The sequence below is a fragment of the Triticum dicoccoides genome, chromosome 7A (genome assembly GCF_002162155.2).
Source record: "Triticum dicoccoides isolate Atlit2015 ecotype Zavitan chromosome 7A, WEW_v2.0, whole genome shotgun sequence".
Classification (NCBI taxonomy): Eukaryota; Viridiplantae; Streptophyta; class Magnoliopsida; order Poales; family Poaceae; genus Triticum; species Triticum dicoccoides.
Window position 1 is genome coordinate 207,689,089 of NC_041392.1, and position 17,261 is coordinate 207,706,349.

The 17,261-nt window shown below is 46.1% G+C and overlaps 4 protein-coding genes across 4 annotated transcripts; 3 read left to right on the forward strand and 1 right to left on the reverse strand.

Annotated features, from left to right (window-relative positions):
* The first annotated feature begins 249 nt into the window (after nucleotides 1-249).
* LOC119332092 lies at nucleotides 250-1,753 on the forward strand. The gene is made up of 2 exons (XM_037605261.1): nucleotides 250-694; nucleotides 981-1,753. The coding sequence occupies exon 2, from the start codon at nucleotides 1,134-1,136 to the stop codon at nucleotides 1,551-1,553; it is 420 nt and encodes a 139-aa protein (XP_037461158.1). The 5' UTR covers nucleotides 250-694; nucleotides 981-1,133; the 3' UTR covers nucleotides 1,554-1,753.
* Nucleotides 1,754-7,192: 5,439 nt separating this feature from the next.
* LOC119328597 (beta-glucosidase 24-like) lies at nucleotides 7,193-12,303 on the forward strand. Its single transcript, XM_037601585.1, has 13 exons — nucleotides 7,193-7,353; nucleotides 7,447-7,516; nucleotides 9,056-9,114; nucleotides 9,210-9,285; nucleotides 9,620-9,697; nucleotides 9,761-9,848; nucleotides 9,992-10,247; nucleotides 10,646-10,761; nucleotides 10,877-11,094; nucleotides 11,169-11,200; nucleotides 11,405-11,507; nucleotides 11,578-11,686; nucleotides 11,888-12,303. Exons 1-13 carry the CDS (start codon nucleotides 7,219-7,221, stop codon nucleotides 12,054-12,056), a joined length of 1,509 nt encoding a protein of 502 aa, XP_037457482.1. The 5' UTR covers nucleotides 7,193-7,218; the 3' UTR covers nucleotides 12,057-12,303.
* A 364-nt stretch (nucleotides 12,304-12,667) lies between these two features.
* LOC119328596 (CDK5RAP3-like protein) lies at nucleotides 12,668-15,876 on the reverse strand. The gene is made up of 9 exons (XM_037601584.1): nucleotides 15,579-15,876; nucleotides 15,293-15,387; nucleotides 15,111-15,205; nucleotides 14,881-15,016; nucleotides 14,619-14,768; nucleotides 14,010-14,525; nucleotides 13,535-13,743; nucleotides 13,189-13,321; nucleotides 12,668-12,928 (listed from the first exon to the last, which is right to left on the reverse strand). The coding sequence occupies exons 1-9, from the start codon at nucleotides 15,772-15,774 to the stop codon at nucleotides 12,788-12,790; spliced, it is 1,671 nt and encodes a 556-aa protein (XP_037457481.1). The 5' UTR covers nucleotides 15,775-15,876; the 3' UTR covers nucleotides 12,668-12,787.
* A 246-nt stretch (nucleotides 15,877-16,122) lies between these two features.
* On the forward strand, nucleotides 16,123-16,935 carry LOC119328598 (thioredoxin-like protein Clot). The gene is made up of 2 exons (XM_037601586.1): nucleotides 16,123-16,371; nucleotides 16,468-16,935. The coding sequence occupies exons 1-2, from the start codon at nucleotides 16,227-16,229 to the stop codon at nucleotides 16,713-16,715; spliced, it is 393 nt and encodes a 130-aa protein (XP_037457483.1). The 5' UTR covers nucleotides 16,123-16,226; the 3' UTR covers nucleotides 16,716-16,935.
* The last annotated feature ends 326 nt before the right edge of the window (nucleotides 16,936-17,261 follow it).

Consider the following 17,261-nt stretch of genomic DNA (forward strand, 5'->3'; position numbering starts at 1 on the left):
GCCGTAGCCCCTGGTTTTCTCGGCTGTCAGTCTTGGGATCCCTCCTGTCCTGTCCGTCCGTCCTCCCGTCCGTCGCCACCGTTTTTGAATCCCTCGAGAGCACATACGCACCAAACACCAATGGAACAGTAGCCCGGCCATCACGCAGCGGTAACCGCGCCGTGCTACGCCAGCCCGCGCCAATAAACATTTGGCGCTTTGTCGGGCCAGTTGCACTGCACTGCACCACGGCGGAGCAGCCGCAGCTCGTTTTCAACGGTTGGTAAACCGTAAACAAAGCGAGTGAGAGCCGAGCGAGCCACGGGAAAGCGGCCCAGCAAAGCAAGCGAGCCCCCCTCCCCCATCTTCCCCCTCTCTCTCCTGGCGTGGTGCGCGCAGTGTGTACGCTGTCCCTGCTGCGGCTACAGCCGCTGTCTGGAGGAGCTCGAGCAGCCGAGCGCCCAGTGGTAGCACTAGACCACTGCCTGCTGCTGCTGCTACCACTACCACCTACAGGCCTACTCATTCAAGAATCTCCTAGCTTTCCCCAAACTCCCATACGGCCTCCTGATCCGCCGGCCTCTGCTCTGAATCCGGAGATCGCTGCCAATCCATTTGCCTTTTCCCATCCGGCGCTCTTCACCTCTGCTGGGCCTGGAGAAATGGGATGCGGTGCAAGAGACGCTTCCTGAGCCAGATGCTTCTTTGATGCAAGGTCAGCTTCACCATCCTCCCTAGTCCCTCATGTGTTGTATTGGATGCTTCCTTTTTCCTGATTAGGTTACCCTGTTTTCCTTCTTTCGCGTGTTCTACTTCTATCTATGGATGTGTTTCAATCTGAGATTTGATGGAGATATTTGTTGCTTCAACTTCTTGATCCCTACGGATCTCATTCCACCACTGAGATACTGATTATTATTATTGTTATTGTGGTGGAAATGATATACTGGTTAAATCCAACCCCGGATTAAATTGTAAGTTATCGGTCCTTTTTCTTGCAGATTTCTAGATCGAGGTTTTAGCGGTCAAAAATCTTGCTTCCAATAAGCTACCAGACGAGCAGAAGCAACTGCATCAAGCAGTTGAGCTTCGATTTTTTTTTCCCAAGTAATTTCCCAATACAGCTATAGAAAAGGCACTGCTGGATTGGATCAATGGGCAGGGGAAGAGGCAGGGGAAGGAAGCCCATCGCCAATGGCAGGAGCCATGAAGACAAGATGAGCAGCGGCGAAGAGGTCGTGCCTGCCAGGAAGAGGAGAGGAAGGCCCCAAAAGCAGCGCGCCCCGGACAAAGTCGATATACCAGCAGAACCCAAGAACTCGGCAGCGGGCGTTCATGGCGATGCAGAAGGAGGCGACGCAAAGCTCAAGGAGAACGACGACCCTGAAGGCAATGGCAACAAGAGGAACAGGGCGCCCAAGGAGGAGAGCTCGAACCTCGACATGGAGGAGAACAGCTCGAGCACCCGGTCCAGCAACGACGAGTCGACGACGACGACCAGGTCCAGCGGCTTCCGGCAGAACGGGAGCCGCCGGAAGAGCACGCCCCGGCGAGCCGCGGAGGCGGGCCTGTAGCTGCCTGAGGAATTAATGGAGCAGCGGCAACACGCGCTCTTGGATGGATATCTGTTAGGCATGCAGCTGCTCTTCAGTTTTGTCAACTTTATAATTTAGTAGCAACCTTCATCTTCTTCATGTTTACATGGCTCTAGCTACATGGGTGGATGTAAACATATACTCATTGCAAACTATTGAAGTTTTGCTTATGGTGATGAGGAGTGTGGCGCGCTTGAAGTTCACAATTAGCTGCTCTAGGCTACTACTGTTTTACTACATCACATCAGTTGATATGGTGTGCTGTTTCATCACATCAGCATCATCTCTTGACAACTTTGGTCCGTCTTGTGCACATTTTTGTTTGCCAATTCACCACGGCTAATCCTCCTTGGTGGTATTGGCAAGTAATCATGGTTCCTACTAAACCAAGATACCAAGACTGTTGGCTTAGATATTATCTATTACTTCCATTTGGAAATAAGTGGCGTGATTTTAGTACTACACTTATTTCCGAATGGAGTGAGTATTTACATGTGGTGTGATAAGAATGTAAGATAAATTAAATCACCCAAGTTCATTCTACCCATTGGTGAAATACGGACATACTGGATTCAGATGATCTCTGTGTACAACAACCACTGTGCCTTGTGCCGGCTCGGGATACATACTCTTGGATGCGCGACATTGCAAGATACTCCCTCCATTGCATATTTTTTGTCGGTTTTAGTTCAAAACGAGAAAATTTATGGAACGGAGGGAGTATCGATTCAGCACTGATGACCTTGTCGAAGAATGTGACATTCTACACTCGGGACATCTCTCTCCTCTCCAAACCGTAGGGAGGATAAAAAAATTGGTGCACCATGTCGCCACACCCTCCTACGCCGTCAGGTCGTCGCCCCGCCTCCTCCTGCACCAGCTCTCTTGATGTGGGAGTGCGGGGAGAGCACGATCTACATGATAGAGCTCAAGTTTTTCCCCCACTTTAGGGTTTTTAGTAGGGTTACACAATGTTTTTGTTGTTGGTGGTGGTGGCAGCAGTGTCGATCTGGCAAATAAAGTTTTTTCGAGCCTCCTCATCTCAACTTCGTCAGCTACATGGCTGTTGATGGCTCGTTTGGTGTAGATTCATGTCAGCCTCTATACCCGGTGAGGTTAGCCTTTGCAGAGTTTGTTAGTGTGGTGTTGGCGGCAGCTTTCATTGGCAATTTAGTCCTATGGCCCCTCTTCGTCGCGTTGGTGCAGCCTCTGATGCCGGCGTGAGGCATGTAAGTTTTTTTTTGGATGTTAGAATCTTGGATCCGGTGATCTTCCGGCGGCGACAGCTTCAAGGGTTTGTTCTCCGGGGCGGTAATCCGCCACCTCAACAGTTTGTTCTCCAGGGTGATAGTCCAGCAGGACTGCGCTCCGGTGATGAAGAGGCGGCGGCCATCAGCTCTTATATAACGAAGTAGGCGATCAGCCCTCCAAAGACCTTGATGTATTTTCTTTATTTATTTTTATTTAAGGATGCGTGCACTGCTGGTTTGATCCATAGATCTGAGACCTTTTGGTTAGAGAAAAGGGAAGAATGTGACGTTCCATTCAATTTGATCACTGTTCCTTGAGCAATTGATAACATCATTAGTGTCCCATCTGAATCAACTCAACACAGTCGCAGCAACCAGCAAAAAAACGATCCAGACACCATCATGTCCTCTCCACAGAGCCAGGCGTGGCCTTCATGATTCTGCGTGAATGAATGCGTTTAAGGGCCAACTTCATCGCGCGACCCCATCCTGTCCGGATGCGCCCGTTTAAGCCAAAACAGACAAACCAGACAGCCCAGCGCACGGGCGCAAACGGGTTTTTTTCATTTTTTGTCCGCTTTCGACCCATCCTCGGTCCAAATTTAGGCCACTTTTAAGGTGAAACAGGCAGCACGCGGACAGGCGGGACGCGCGGGCTTGTCCTTCCCTGGCCCGCCCGTCGGTGGCACAAAGCATCATCCCGTCGTCCCATTTCGCCCCATTTCTCCCCAAACCCTCCCACGTCCCGCCCATCACCCTCCCCGTCCATGGTCGATGCCCCGCCGAAATCCGACGGCCAAGCCATCGACCCGCCCGGAAAGGTGAAGAAAATGAAGAAGGCGGCCAAGAAGAAGCTATGGTCGGAACTCACGCCGACCGAGCTCGCAAAGCTGGATGCGGAATCAGCCAAGAGGAGGAACAGAACGCCGCGGCCAAGTTCGCCGTTGAGCGCGATGCGTTGGAGGCCGTGCGACGCAAGACCGACGTCGAGGAGAAGGAGGGCATCGTCAACAAAGCGCACGCCCTCCTCATGCTTGGGATTTGCCGTCTGGCGGGTTTCTCGGCAACGGCCGTCGGCCCGGTGAGTACAGGCTCGTCGGTCGCTAGCCTCCGCACTACCCCTCGCCGACGTCGCGGACCACGCCTTTGTCGCCCGGTTTTTCTCCGCCAAGGCACGAAGGACAGACCCGTTTCTCGGGGTTGCCGGACATTAGCATGATCGCGCCGTCCACCCCGCGCCCGTCGACCGTCATCGACCTCAATGTCACGCCGGGGTTCAGCAGCGGCGGCCGGCCATCCGTCGAGATGCAAAGAAAGCAAGCACAGCCACCGTCTAAGTGCACCATGCCGACGCACCACGTCCTGTTCGACGAAATGTCAACGCCAAAGCCAACAGTCGACGACCCCTTCTACAACCAATTCATGAAGAATGTCATCTACAAGGGTGGGCATGGCGGTGCCTATGATCCCTACGAGACCCAAAGTCAAGATGGCGGCGGCCAGTACGTTGCCGATGAAGACAATGAGGCCCACGACCATGCTGACTACGATCATGGTGACTCGTGGCATGAAGATGATGACATCTATTGCGAAGGTGATGATGATGAAGCAGAGGAAGGCATTGATATTGGGGGCGAGCCATTGTTAATCGACGAGCTCACCCAAAGAGCGGAAGCACAAAAGAGGAAAAAGAGCATTCGTACGGGATCACACTCACATGAGGAGGACAAGTTGATTTGCCAAAGTTGGATGGAGATTGGCAAAGATCTGAGGACCGGTGCGCAACAAAAGGGACTTGTTTTTTGGACAAGAGTTCATAAAACATTCCATGAAAGAAAGTTGTTTGCGCCCTACCAATTTGCAAGCGACCGTGGCATCACCTCGATTCAAAAGAGGTGGTTGTTCATCCAACAAGAATGCAACAAGTATTATGCCGCACTTGAGAGCGTTGAAGCATAGCCCGTGAGTGGTCTCGGCATTGGGGACATGGTATGCTCTCTTATCTTTCGTTTCTACGGCCATGAGACTCCAGCCTTCTATATGTTTGCATGTTCAATTGTTGTTGATCGTGTAGGCATTTCAATCTTTGGAAGCATTCAAGGCCCGGCACAATGACAAGCCATTCACTCTTACGTATTATTGGACGCTCATCAACAATTGCCCTAAGTTCAAAGATCAATACCGTGAACTTCAAAGGAAGAGAGGCAAAAAGACGGTCACGTTGGCCGGAGGTGGAGATAGTGAGGCGTCAAAGAGGCCGAGGGGCAAGACCAACTCCAAGATTGACGACATACGTGATGCGTCATCTGTGGCTTTCATGAGACTTTGCATGGCATATGATGTCTCAAAAGGATGCGAGGGACAAGAAAAAGCGACAAAGCAATAACGAGCAAATGAAGCAATACCTAGAGCTTCAAAGGAAGAAGCTTGGCGGCCAAGAAGAGAAAGATTGACATGGAGGAGGCATCCCGGCAAAGGCAGCTCGACATCGAGGCCGCCAAGTCACGGCCAAGCAGAGGCAGCTCGACATCGAGGCCACCAATGCCGCAACCAAAATAAATGAGGTGGCCCTAACGATCATGAGCGTGGACTTGATCAAGATGAGCGAGAAGACGAGGAGTTGGTTTGAGGCCAGGCAGAAGGAGATGTTCGACGCCGACGACCTGAACTAGGTGGTCTGTTCGGCCGTGGCCGTTCTTTTTGGAGGCTGGCATGGGTGGCAGTCGCTGGTTGTGTGCCGGCGAGAAACCTATTCATTTTGGAGGCTGAATGTATTGTCGACCATTGGCTGTGTTGCCGGCGACAAAACTATTGATATATAGAATGGCTCTGTTGCCGACGAGGACTTGAAGTCGGTTGTGTTGCCAGCGTGAACTAGGGCCGCTGGCATGAACTAGGGCGTGGTTTATTCCAAAATTTGAGTTTGAAAAGAGAGGCAGACAAGATGCGATCAAAGGATGAGTCCGCGTCTTGGCCACACGACCACCGCATCCTAGAAATGGCCCGGATACGGTCTCATTACCCGTCCAAACGAACAGAATCCAAACCAAACGAACGTCTGTTTGGGGTCGTGCGCTGAAGTTGGCCTAACCGCAGGAGTGGATGGATGGAGTGCTCAACTTTAACCTGTCACATCGAGTCCAAATTGCAGCGCACCATCCATGGCCTGATTTGGCAAGTACCATGGGCCTCGAGCTCGTCCGGACCGTCGAAATTTGGGGGCTCCGAAAGGTGATTTCCGTGGATGGAATGTATGAGCTCACTTGGGCGTTGCTCTGCTCTGCTAAAAAGAAAAACTTGTGCGTTGCTCTGCTCCGGCAAACCGTGGTGGCGGTGCCCTACTCTAGAGCAAAAAATAGCAATTTATTAGATCATGGGTGCCGGCACTGTTTAAGATTTGGATATGCGTGATTATTAATCTGTGGGAGGAGGTCGTGCTTGGGTGCTGCTGCTAGGATCGGAAGGTGGCACTTTCTGCCTCCCCTAGACCGGTGACCCCTATGCCTGGGAACGGCTGGTCGTGCATGGGACCAGGAATGTGATGCCTTTCTCTTGTTCCTTCGATGCTCAAGACTAATTTTTCAATCAAACCTATACAATGTTCTTTGCGCAAGAAGTTATTTGAGTATATACTCCTTCCGTAAAGAAATATAAAAACATTTAGACCATTTCTTTACGGAGTATACTACATAAGAAGACACATAAGAACCCTGTTTCGGAAAAAGAAAAACAAGCTTCGGCTCAAACGTTTACGTGTTTTACCTGTAAACAAATGTAGTACGTTTTTGCGGCTTAACGTCTTCAAAAACGGCTTACTCTCTCTGTAAACAAATGTAGTACGTTTTTGCGGCTTAACGTCTTAAAAAACAGCTTACATTTGAGTACACAAGGAGTAGCTCTCATGGACCCTTTATTTAGAACATACCTTTCTTTTATGGAAAAGGCATACTTAAAATGTACCCCTTCTATAAATAAACAAATATAAGACGTTTATATTTGTATTTTTCTATAAAGAGGGAGTATTTTTCAGCATCATTAGAAAAAAATCTGAAAAATCTAGTATAAACTTTACGACAATCAGGTGACACGTTATAGTACCTGAACCACCGAACACTAGGGGGGGGAGGGGTCGTATCGAGGAAAGACAGGGCCAGAGAACACATGGATTGTTATGTGCTCGACCGGCGATTCAACGCGGCAAAGATTTCGCTGGTGACTGTTGGCTCGGTGGCAACACTGGCGCGGATCATAAAGCAGCCACTGCACAATGATTTCCGCTTCTTCCACCACCCAGTTGCTCTCCATCTCCAGAAATAGAAACACACTATATATAACAAGCCCCGGTGAGCACATTAGCACACGGAGAGAAAGAAACAAGAGGAGCACACACAGCCATGTTCCTTCTACTCATGATCTTCTTGCTTTCCTCGACGGTGGTGGCGGCACAGGCCGACGCGAACCCAGGCAAGATCGCAAGGAGTCAGTTCCCCAAGGACTTCCTCTTCGGCACAGCCTCTTCGGCTTACCAGGTAAGTTCTAGCACAATCTGGAGATTGCTGGAAGAGAAGCTACTGGAACGAAGGAGTTAAAGCTCTGACGCGCCTTGTGTGATGCTGATGCAGTATGAAGGTGCTGCGAGGGAAGGCGGCAGAGGACCCAGCATCTGGGACGCCTTCACTCACAATCACCCAGGTCCTTGTTTCTGCTCATGCACGAGATCTTTTGCCTCCATTCCAAAAAAAAAAGAGAGATCGCACACACAGCGTTTCGTCTTTGTTTTTTTAACCTGTCCTTAATTTGTCATAAACAAGCTAATGCATTCCTATTCTATTATTTTCCATATCGTCGCAACTACTCCCTCCGTCTCATAATGTAAGACGCTTTTTGACACTAGTGTAGTGTTGAAAAACGTCTTACATTATGGAACGAAGGGAGTACTTACCAAGTTACCAGGGTACATGGCATGAGATGCCTGGTAACTCACAAAAGTAAACGTCACAGCTTGCCTTCTGGACGTAGCCTCCTTCCCAGGAGGGCTAGCACACAAAATGAAGAGCTTCTACTCCCTTCGCCCCGGTCCTAAGACAACTAACTATGAACAGCTGAACAGTAACTCAGCATAAAATTGAGAGGTTAATCACTTGAAATTTCCCACACACAAAAAGAGTACTTGCCACTCGGCTTCCAAACAAGCGAGCAAAAATGATGATTTTCGAATGAACAAGAACATATAATCTAGTGATCTCTACTAGCATAGTATAATGCCACTTTTTTAGCAGGCCCGTTCCATAATAAGTGTCGTGGTTTTAGTTCACTAAAAAACTAAAACCACTAATAAGTGTCGTGGTTTTAGTTCACTAAAAAACTAAAACCACAACACTTATTATGGAACGAAGGGAGTACTAGTTAAGTGTTTTCTTGAGCATAACATATTAACATGTGAATAACCTTAAAGAAAACATTGATGTAACATGCGGGCCTGATTTATAGAATTTGAAAGTACTCTTCATACAAAAGCACATCTAATTAGGACTTAAAAGTGGTCTTCGGCCACCTGGTCAACTGATCTGTGAGGAAACAAAGGTAATTCATTATTCAGAAAGGTCATAGGCTCGTAGCTTGTAAAGGGGCACGAATGTTCATACGACACCTACCAACAAGCACAGCCAAAAGACAAAAGCAAGCGCAAAGAGAAAAAATGATTTGAACGTCTAATAGTTTAAACAATCACTCTTCTTACGCTATACTTCAGTTACCTCATGTGAAAATAGCAACAAACAAAAGATTTTATTTTTTTGGCTTTGGAGAGCATCTGCACCCTTAGCAGCCATACTTTGGACGCTAAGATAGACACATCAGTTTTCTATCTACGGTTACATCTTTAAGCTTCATTTGCCATATCTCCTAGCACCACCCGTAGGTGTTAAGGACCCAAAAAAATCATTTACACTAAACGATATACATGAACTAATTTAAATAACTTTTTAGCTTTGTACTGAATGCTAAGCTTAGCGCTGCCGGCAAGCATTTTGGTCTTAGCGCCTATCCTCATATCCCTTAGCATTGATGCTGGCCAGTGTCTCACCTTTAGCATCTGCTCCATAACTCAAGACGGTTTACCTATGCATGAAAGAAGTGCTCCCGTAATCTCAATGTCAATTCATTCATGTTCAGAGTTTCAGACTAGCTATGGTGATTTGTAATTAAAGTTCCTCTAATTTCTAAATTCAGAAAAGATAGCAAATGGAAGCAATGGAGATGTAGCAATAGACTCCTACCACCGGTACAAGGTAGTGCTTATACTGATTATACTAACTAGTGACCATTCATATATATCCACCTCAATGCATAATACTATCAGGTGTCATCCACCTTGTTTGTGTAGGACGATGTCAACATCATGAAGGATTTGGGCTTTAATGCCTATAGATTTTCTCTTTCTTGGTCACGAATTCTGCCTAGTAAGTATTCTCATAACCTTTATTCTGCCTACTAAGTATTCTCATAGCCTTTTACAGTTTTCTTATACATGTAGGGCTTATATTCTCGGCTAATGGTAAAAGAATCTTGATGACCTTATAGTTAAATACACTTCAGATGTGAAGTGCGCAACTAATCCCACACGTTTTGAACAAAGCCAGCTAACCAGTCATTACTACAGCCAAAACTTGCAAACCTTTCCCACTGATATGCACCGAAACCCTGACACACTTCTAACTGAGAATCGATCTAGATTAACAAGAAATAGATATTGATCACAATCAACTAGCTCATGCAATGGTACCATGGGTACAGGTGGGAAATTGAGTGGAGGGGTCAACATGGAAGGAATCAATTACTACAACAATCTCATCGATAAACTCATTTCGGAAGGTAAAAGTTGGTTTCTGGTATTATTATGTGTTTGCATCCTATAATGTTTAACCAACAATGCAGGTATTGAACCATTTGTAACCCTTTTTCACTGGGACTCCCCGGAAGTATTAGAACAGCAGTATGGTGGCTTCTTAAGCCGGCTTATTGTGTAAGTAAAACATGACCTATCGACTCATGAATATTTGTTCATGGATCCAAACTCATTACTCTGATCAACAACAAGAAACAAGATGATATTCTAAGAAAAAGAAAAGAAAACTGAACTTATTCAAGCTGTGCCAACATTATCAGGGAAGATTTCAAGGACTATGCCAGCATCTGCTTCAGGGAGTTTGGTGACAGGGTGAAGTACTGGATAACATTCAACGAGCCTTGGAGTTTCAGTATTGGTGGCTATTCTAGTGGTACATACGCACCTGGTAGATGCTCGTCTTCGGCAAAGCCAGGTTGTAGCATGGGAGACTCGGGAAGGGAACCTTATATAGTAGCTCATAATCAACTTCTGGCTCATGCAGCAGCAGTTCAAGTGTACAGAGACAAATACCAGGTACGACTTGGATTTCTTCACTGTGGTTATTTTCAGTAACAAAATACAGGTGAAGAACTATGGCAAATAGATTAAAACACATTCTAGCATGTGAACAGTACATACAGTATTAGCATAAATCTTCTAACTTATGGCCATATGAGGTTCCTCGCAGTAGAACCAATACACCAGAAACATTCCCTACACAATCTACTCTCAGAAGTAAGGATTGGCAGCTTTCGATGTATACAAAACTGTCAGTTGCCACAGATCTTCTAGTTAAATATCGACCATACAAAATACAATGGTATCTCCTAACAGGAACAAGGAAAGTCTAAATAGTTTTATTAACAAACATCCATACCTTTTGCCAGCTTGTTATTTTACAGTGATATATCAATTAGTCATTAATCACACAGATAGAGCAAAAAGGGAAGATCAGCATTACAATAGTTAGTAATTGGATAATTCCCTACACAAATTCCAAAGAAGACAAGGATGCTTCCAAACGTGCATTGGACTTCATGTATGGATGGTGAGTTCAGTAAATCCAACATGTGCTTCAGGTTTATCCATGAAGTTTCAAGCCACTGCAATTGGCAAATTATTGTAACTTTTTTATTCACATAACTCATTCATAAATTGAACAGGTTCATGGATCCCTTAACCAAGGGACATTATCCACTCAGCATGAAAACACTGGTTGGTAACAGACTACCAAAATTCACAAAAGAGCAGGCAAGGGCTGTAAAAGGATCATTTGATTTCATTGGCCTTAATTATTATTCAGCAAGATATGCAAAGAATACTAAACACAATAGCAATAGTAAAGAAAGCTACAGTACTGATTCACAAACTGATCAAAGAGGTATGTAAGCTATCTGATCTTTATTCTGCTTTCGAATAGATCAGGTGAGCTAATAGTTTCTCCGCATGCAACAGTGGAAAGAAATGGAACGTATATTGGCCCAAAGGTATGACTTGCTCACAGACATATATCATCTTTATTCATGTTGGACATTTGTAACCAGGTCTAGTTTTATACTCCCTCCGTTCCAAATTACTCGTCGCAGAAATAGATGTATCTAGAACTAAAATACATCTAGATACATCCATATCTGCGACAAGTAATTCGGAATGGAGGGAGTACTATTTAACGGAAATATATTTGTCTCCAGGCTGGCTCTTCTTGGCTCTATATCTATCCAAGAGGAATAGAAGAACTACTGCTATATACCAAGAAGACATATAACAACCCTACTATATACATCACAGAAAATGGTAGAAAAGCATAACTGCAAACAATGTCAATTTGCTCCACTGCTTACTTGAAGAAACACTCATATTGCAGGTGTTGATGAAATTAACAATGAAAATTTACCTCTTCAAGAAGCCTTAATTGACAATACCAGAATAGAATTCTACCAGCAACACATATTCTATGTTCAAAGAGCCCTAAAGTAAGTTTGAAGATTGACTACATGTAGATAATTAGATTCGTTAATAACTACTCCCTCCGTCCCATAATATAAGAGCGTTGCGTTTTTTACACTAGTGTAGTGTCAAAAACACTCATATATTATGGGCGGAGGGAGTAATATCACAATGCTTAAACTCGATTTATGCCAAAACAATGAAGTATCTGCATGACATGTTGTCAGGCAAGGAGTTGACGTACGAGGATACTTTGCATGGTCACTATTTGACAACTTCGAGTGGGTGGATGGTTATAGTGTTCGGTTTGGTCTTAACTACATCAACTACAAGGATGGTCTGAAACGATATCCAAAGCGATCAAGCCAATGGTTTCAGAAGTTTCTTCATCACTAAAAATTGTATTGTATAAGCCTAACTCTTTTATGTAGTACAGTGTCAGCATAATGGATACATCCTATTGTGATAGCTAGCATTCATCAGTATAATACTCTGAGTAGCTCACTTGTACCTAATATGGTATGGGTAACTTCATTGTAATTTCCGGAACATGCTACTGTTTCCAATGTAATAACATTAAGTAAGGGATAACAGATGTAGTCCCCCTTGATCGCAAACCAATTTAAAAACGTATTGGGATGAACACATGGCATTTGTAAGCACTAAACAAGCAATAGATGTTCCAGTTGCTTCCAGTAAATCACAGCATAGCAATAATTTAGCACTGACATCAGGCCTTATCATTTGCTACTTAGGTCATATAAATACTTATGTTGGGTGAGTGATCAAATACCATTTAGCATTTTTCAGGAACTTCATTGAAATGATTGATAAAATTGAACTTTTTGAAACCACATGACATTATTCACAGGCCAACTTAACTGCATTCTATACTGCACTCATGTTGCGTTTCTAGTGCCCTATTATGTAGACTGCAGAGCATATTCATAAGGCTGAGTCCGATATTCAAAATGCAATTAAAGCCATACATAGTTTAAGAAGATTTATGGCAGAAAAATCATCGCAAGAACAAGGACTATACGTTGCAAAAGTAGATAACATAAGATATTTAACCTGCTTTACATATCATTTATTTTGGTTCAGGGACGAAGGTACAATCAGTCAAATCACCCAGCTAACTGACTAACACTTGAACTCGGTAAATTATTAATCTCTCCAATTATATGCACTGGTCTGCTATCAAACATAGATGAAAGCGTTGCCTCAGAGAGCTTCTTTAGTTCCCTTGTTTTTGTAATTGCTGCCTCCTAACATTAGAAAAGTAAAATTGTTAACATACAGGTTGAGTACAGAAAGCACAAGGAAAGTAATAGTGTTTGGATTTATTAGCCCACGATGGACCAAAAACTAGTCCTTCAGCAAATTTAAATTAGAAGTAAGAATGCAGTTGTTCACAAGACCACTTTGGATGGAGAGCTTTTAGGGTAAGTGACGTAAGTGCGGACCACTGAGAACAATAATATACATGTAATCAAACGCTATGATAGAAAAAAAAAATATCACATACTTGCTTCGGCCAGGATGATGATAGTGCATTTTGCAGCTCCATACGCTTAACTGATAAATCACCTAAGCCTTCTCGCAGTTTCACCTCATGATGTTTCTTTTCCTCTAAGGTTGACACTAATCTGTCCAAAAACCTTGGAACAGCAAAGGAAGCAATGTCAGTAAAGGAAATGTTAGAAGGAATATGTATTTGTTAGGGACAACTGTGTTAATTTGAGCCTTCGAGACAACGCTACGAGGAATAATAAGTGCACTACTGTAGCAACAATGGAAGACACAAGTCAGTATCATTTGTTTAGGTATATAGGATAAGCAAGAGTGTAAACTTTCAAGGTAAACCTTCTTACCTTTTAGAGTTGAGGATCATTATAAGGTCAAGAGTTTTCTGGTTGGTGAGCAGAGAGATTGCTGAGGAAACTTCCACAAGCATATTCTCCAAACGTTCAGGAGTATACTGTTGGAGAACGAAAGGTGAGACTGCTTGCACCTGATGCTGTAGAGATGATGTATCAGCATTTCTCATCTCCGCTGAGCGCAGGATCAAAAATGATTTTACCTGTTTCAAGTGTCAGAAATCATGAGCTAACCTCGGACTAAAAAAAGAAGCTACAATATTGGTTATTTTGCTTATTACTAAAAAGGGACAGGTTGGCAAAGCAGCCTTGTACAAGTGCAATAACAATACTATCATCGTGATTACTTAAAGAGAGACCTTTGATATACAAAACATAAGACCTTAGAATGGATAATTGTTGTACTTATATGACATGCATCTAAAGCATTTACACTTGTCTAGAAGGGGGCATTAAAAATGTCAAATACCTCAAGTAAATCATCCAGGATATTATTTCTGTACTCCTTCTCCAGCAACTGACTTCTTTCCTCAGTTAAACATTCATATTGCCCTGATTCAGTTGGGGCATTCTCGACAATAGCACTTTCTTCAGGATTATCAGTTGAGATGTCCCAGCAAATCTGATTCTCGGATGTATCGCACGTAAGGCCTTCTTTGTCTGCAGATGGATAGGCTGAAGCACCAACACCGTAAATTTCAGAGCCTGCCAACTCTATATTGGCATCAATAATTTCATAAGACCCAAAACCATTGCCAGATTCTTCCACAGGTTGTTCCACCGCACCAATGTCCCAGTCAATACCATTATTATCCACTGAAATGTCCCAATCAATATCATCTGCAGGAACATTAGAGTCGATGGGTTCTCCTCCGTCCATTGCTGTTCCAAGTGAATTCTGCACCTCTTTACATACTGAGACATGCAGGGAAGGAGGATTAGCTTGCAACTGTTTCAGATTGTGTACCACAGACTTGTAGTTCTCCTAAATCAATAAACACAGGGTTAAAATTCACAGGAGTTGTATAGCAATTTCCAGAACCAATATTTGTTATGTTCCTCGTAATACTGGCTATACCTTATCCTCAGTATGGCAGTCCCTAACAAAAGTTGTATAGTAGTCCATGGCCTGTGAGACAGTATCACTGTTCAGGACTTCCAAGATTTTGCTAAATGTTGATGGAAGTGTTTTTGCAGATTCTATCAGTTCTTGCCGCACATCTATCCCCTACACATAAAAGTCAAAGCAAGCAGCACATGAATACAACACAGTAAGCAACAATACCAACACCCATAAACCCAAAAGGCCAAAAGAGTTTCTCTCAGATAGAGAAGCTAACCTGCAGACCAAGCTCCTGGCAAGCTTCCGCATACCTAGTTGCTGAAAGGGCAGCAAGTCGCTTAATGTCAGCCTCCCTGCGGTCCAGTTCTGCTAGCTGCTGCTGAGTCTTCTGCATCTGTTTCCTCTGATATGGTCTTGAGGTAGCCAAAGAATGGATTTGAAATTGAATATGAAGATGCTAGGTTAAGCAGAAGAATAAAAACGAGAGACCAAGGAAAGGCTTAGTACATGTCATAGTTCACATTCTGGACCATGATCTGAGCTGCCTCTCCAAGAAAAACATGGTCCTTCTCATAAGCTTTAACGATCGACTCCCATTCGCCCTAAACATCACATTTGCATCAAAACATATGTGAGTCCCCGCACTCGCAGATACATTTATCTAAACAACAAAAACTAGTAAATCGTACCGCGGAGCCTGTCAGGCGGCCAAAAATGTTCCTGCTATCGGTGTTGGATTCCAGGAGTATGCTGTATATCTTCTTCGCTTCAAGGTACCCAATTTCTACGGAACGAAAGGAGAACACAGGTACAGAATTAGATTCCACGCTCACATAATTATTACCAGCAGACTGCGGGACTAAGGAGGATTGTTGTAGAAGCAAGTGGACGAGGGTTTTGCCGTGGGGATTTCGCCAAACTTACACAGACGCTGCGCAACCGAACCGAGAGCTAAGCCTGAGAGGGAGGAGTTACCTTCGAGCTCGAGGGTTTGGAGGTAGGGGTGGATGTCCCGCGGGAGGGAGGAGAAGGCGGCGGCGAGGCGGGCGCGGATGGCGGCGAGGCGCTTCCGCCAGTCCTGCGGCACCCGCTTGCGGTCGACCAGCCACTCCTGCAGGCGGGCGAAGGCGATGTCGATGGGGAGGCTGCGGATCTCCGCCGGGTCGCGCATGGCGGGCACCGGGTCGGCGGATCGACGGCGGGGGAGGGGGCGGGACGCCGGCCGGAGCTTTTCGGGAAGATGGGGAAGAAAGTATGGACTGCGAGTCTGATTTTTTTCTTAGTGGGGCGAGTCTGGTTTGCAGCCTTGCAGATTTTGGTTTACGGGAAGCTAGTGGGCCAGATTAGTGGTCTTGGGTCTCTTCTGCTTATTCTGATGGGCTGCTGCTGGGCCGGCCGGAGGACAGGATTCCGGTTCGCGTAGACGGCACGCGGGGCAGGGGTGGGTCCCCCCCGTCAGTGAGACAGAGACAAAGGAGAATCCGAAGAAATAAATATTCAGGGCACGCCATCCCGTAGAGCACGGATAATAAAGAGTCGGCCGTCTTCTTTCCTCGGACTCCCCAGCAATCCCCATCTCCCCCTCCAAGCTTCCGATCTTCCCTCTCGCCTGCCGCTGCCGAGATGACGGTGGAGAAGATCGACGCGACGGTGGCCGACTTCGACGGCCACTTCGAGAGGCTCTTCGCCGGCGACGACGGCGGCAAGCTGAAGCTGCTGCTCTTCCTCGCCGACCGCGAGCCCTCCTCCTCCCTCACCTGGTGCCCCGGTAACCCATCTGCTACTTTTCCTTAAGTATCAAATTATGAAACCCAACCCCTGCTGGCTGATCCAAAGCGGATTTGGGCGGCGTGCGTGCGTGCAGATTGCAACGTGGCGGAGCCGGTGATCTACGAGAAGCTGGAGTCGCTGGGCAAGGACGTGGTGCTCCTGCGCGCGTTCGTCGGCGACAAGCCCACGTGGAGGGACCCGGCCCACCCGTGGAGGGTGGACCCACGGTTCGCGCTCAAGGGCGTGCCGACGCTGCTGCGGTGGGACAAGGGCGCCGCCGCCGGCCGCCTCGAGGACGACGAGGCCAACGTCGGGGACAAGATCGATGCCCTGCTCAATTGAGTGGTGAATTATTATGTGCTGACCGCCAGTATCGTCTGCTTAATCCAAGTGCCAATGGAATGCTTTTGCTTTGGCGGCAGATGTTAGCTATCTGAAGTCGTGCTGTTCTTCTAACCAGTCAGCTTGAGCCATGAACCAAATAAAACAGGGGAACACTTGAACTCAATGTCTACTGCCATACCTAGTTGGTGATAATCAACGTTGGTGAATGTTATTCCTGCTTTCATGTTTCCTAAAAGCTAGAAAGTGCACGCAGAACTGTCGCTATCCTCCAGCGTCTTCTGTTTCCATCCCCTCGCGTCAGCCGCCGCCGCCACACCACGCACCGGCCGATGCAGCCCGCCCCGCCTCCGTGCCGCCGTATCCTGTTGATCTCCCGTCTGGCAACTCGCCTAGGATCCATGCAAGCAGGCCGGCTGAGAACCTGAGCAGCGGCGCCGCCGTCTTCTCCTCGTCAGTACCCGCTTTCTTGCCCGCGTTATTTACCTTTTCAGCACACTAGCCTTGGCCGTCAGGTTTTCGGCAAGCCGTCGGGGCGCCATATGA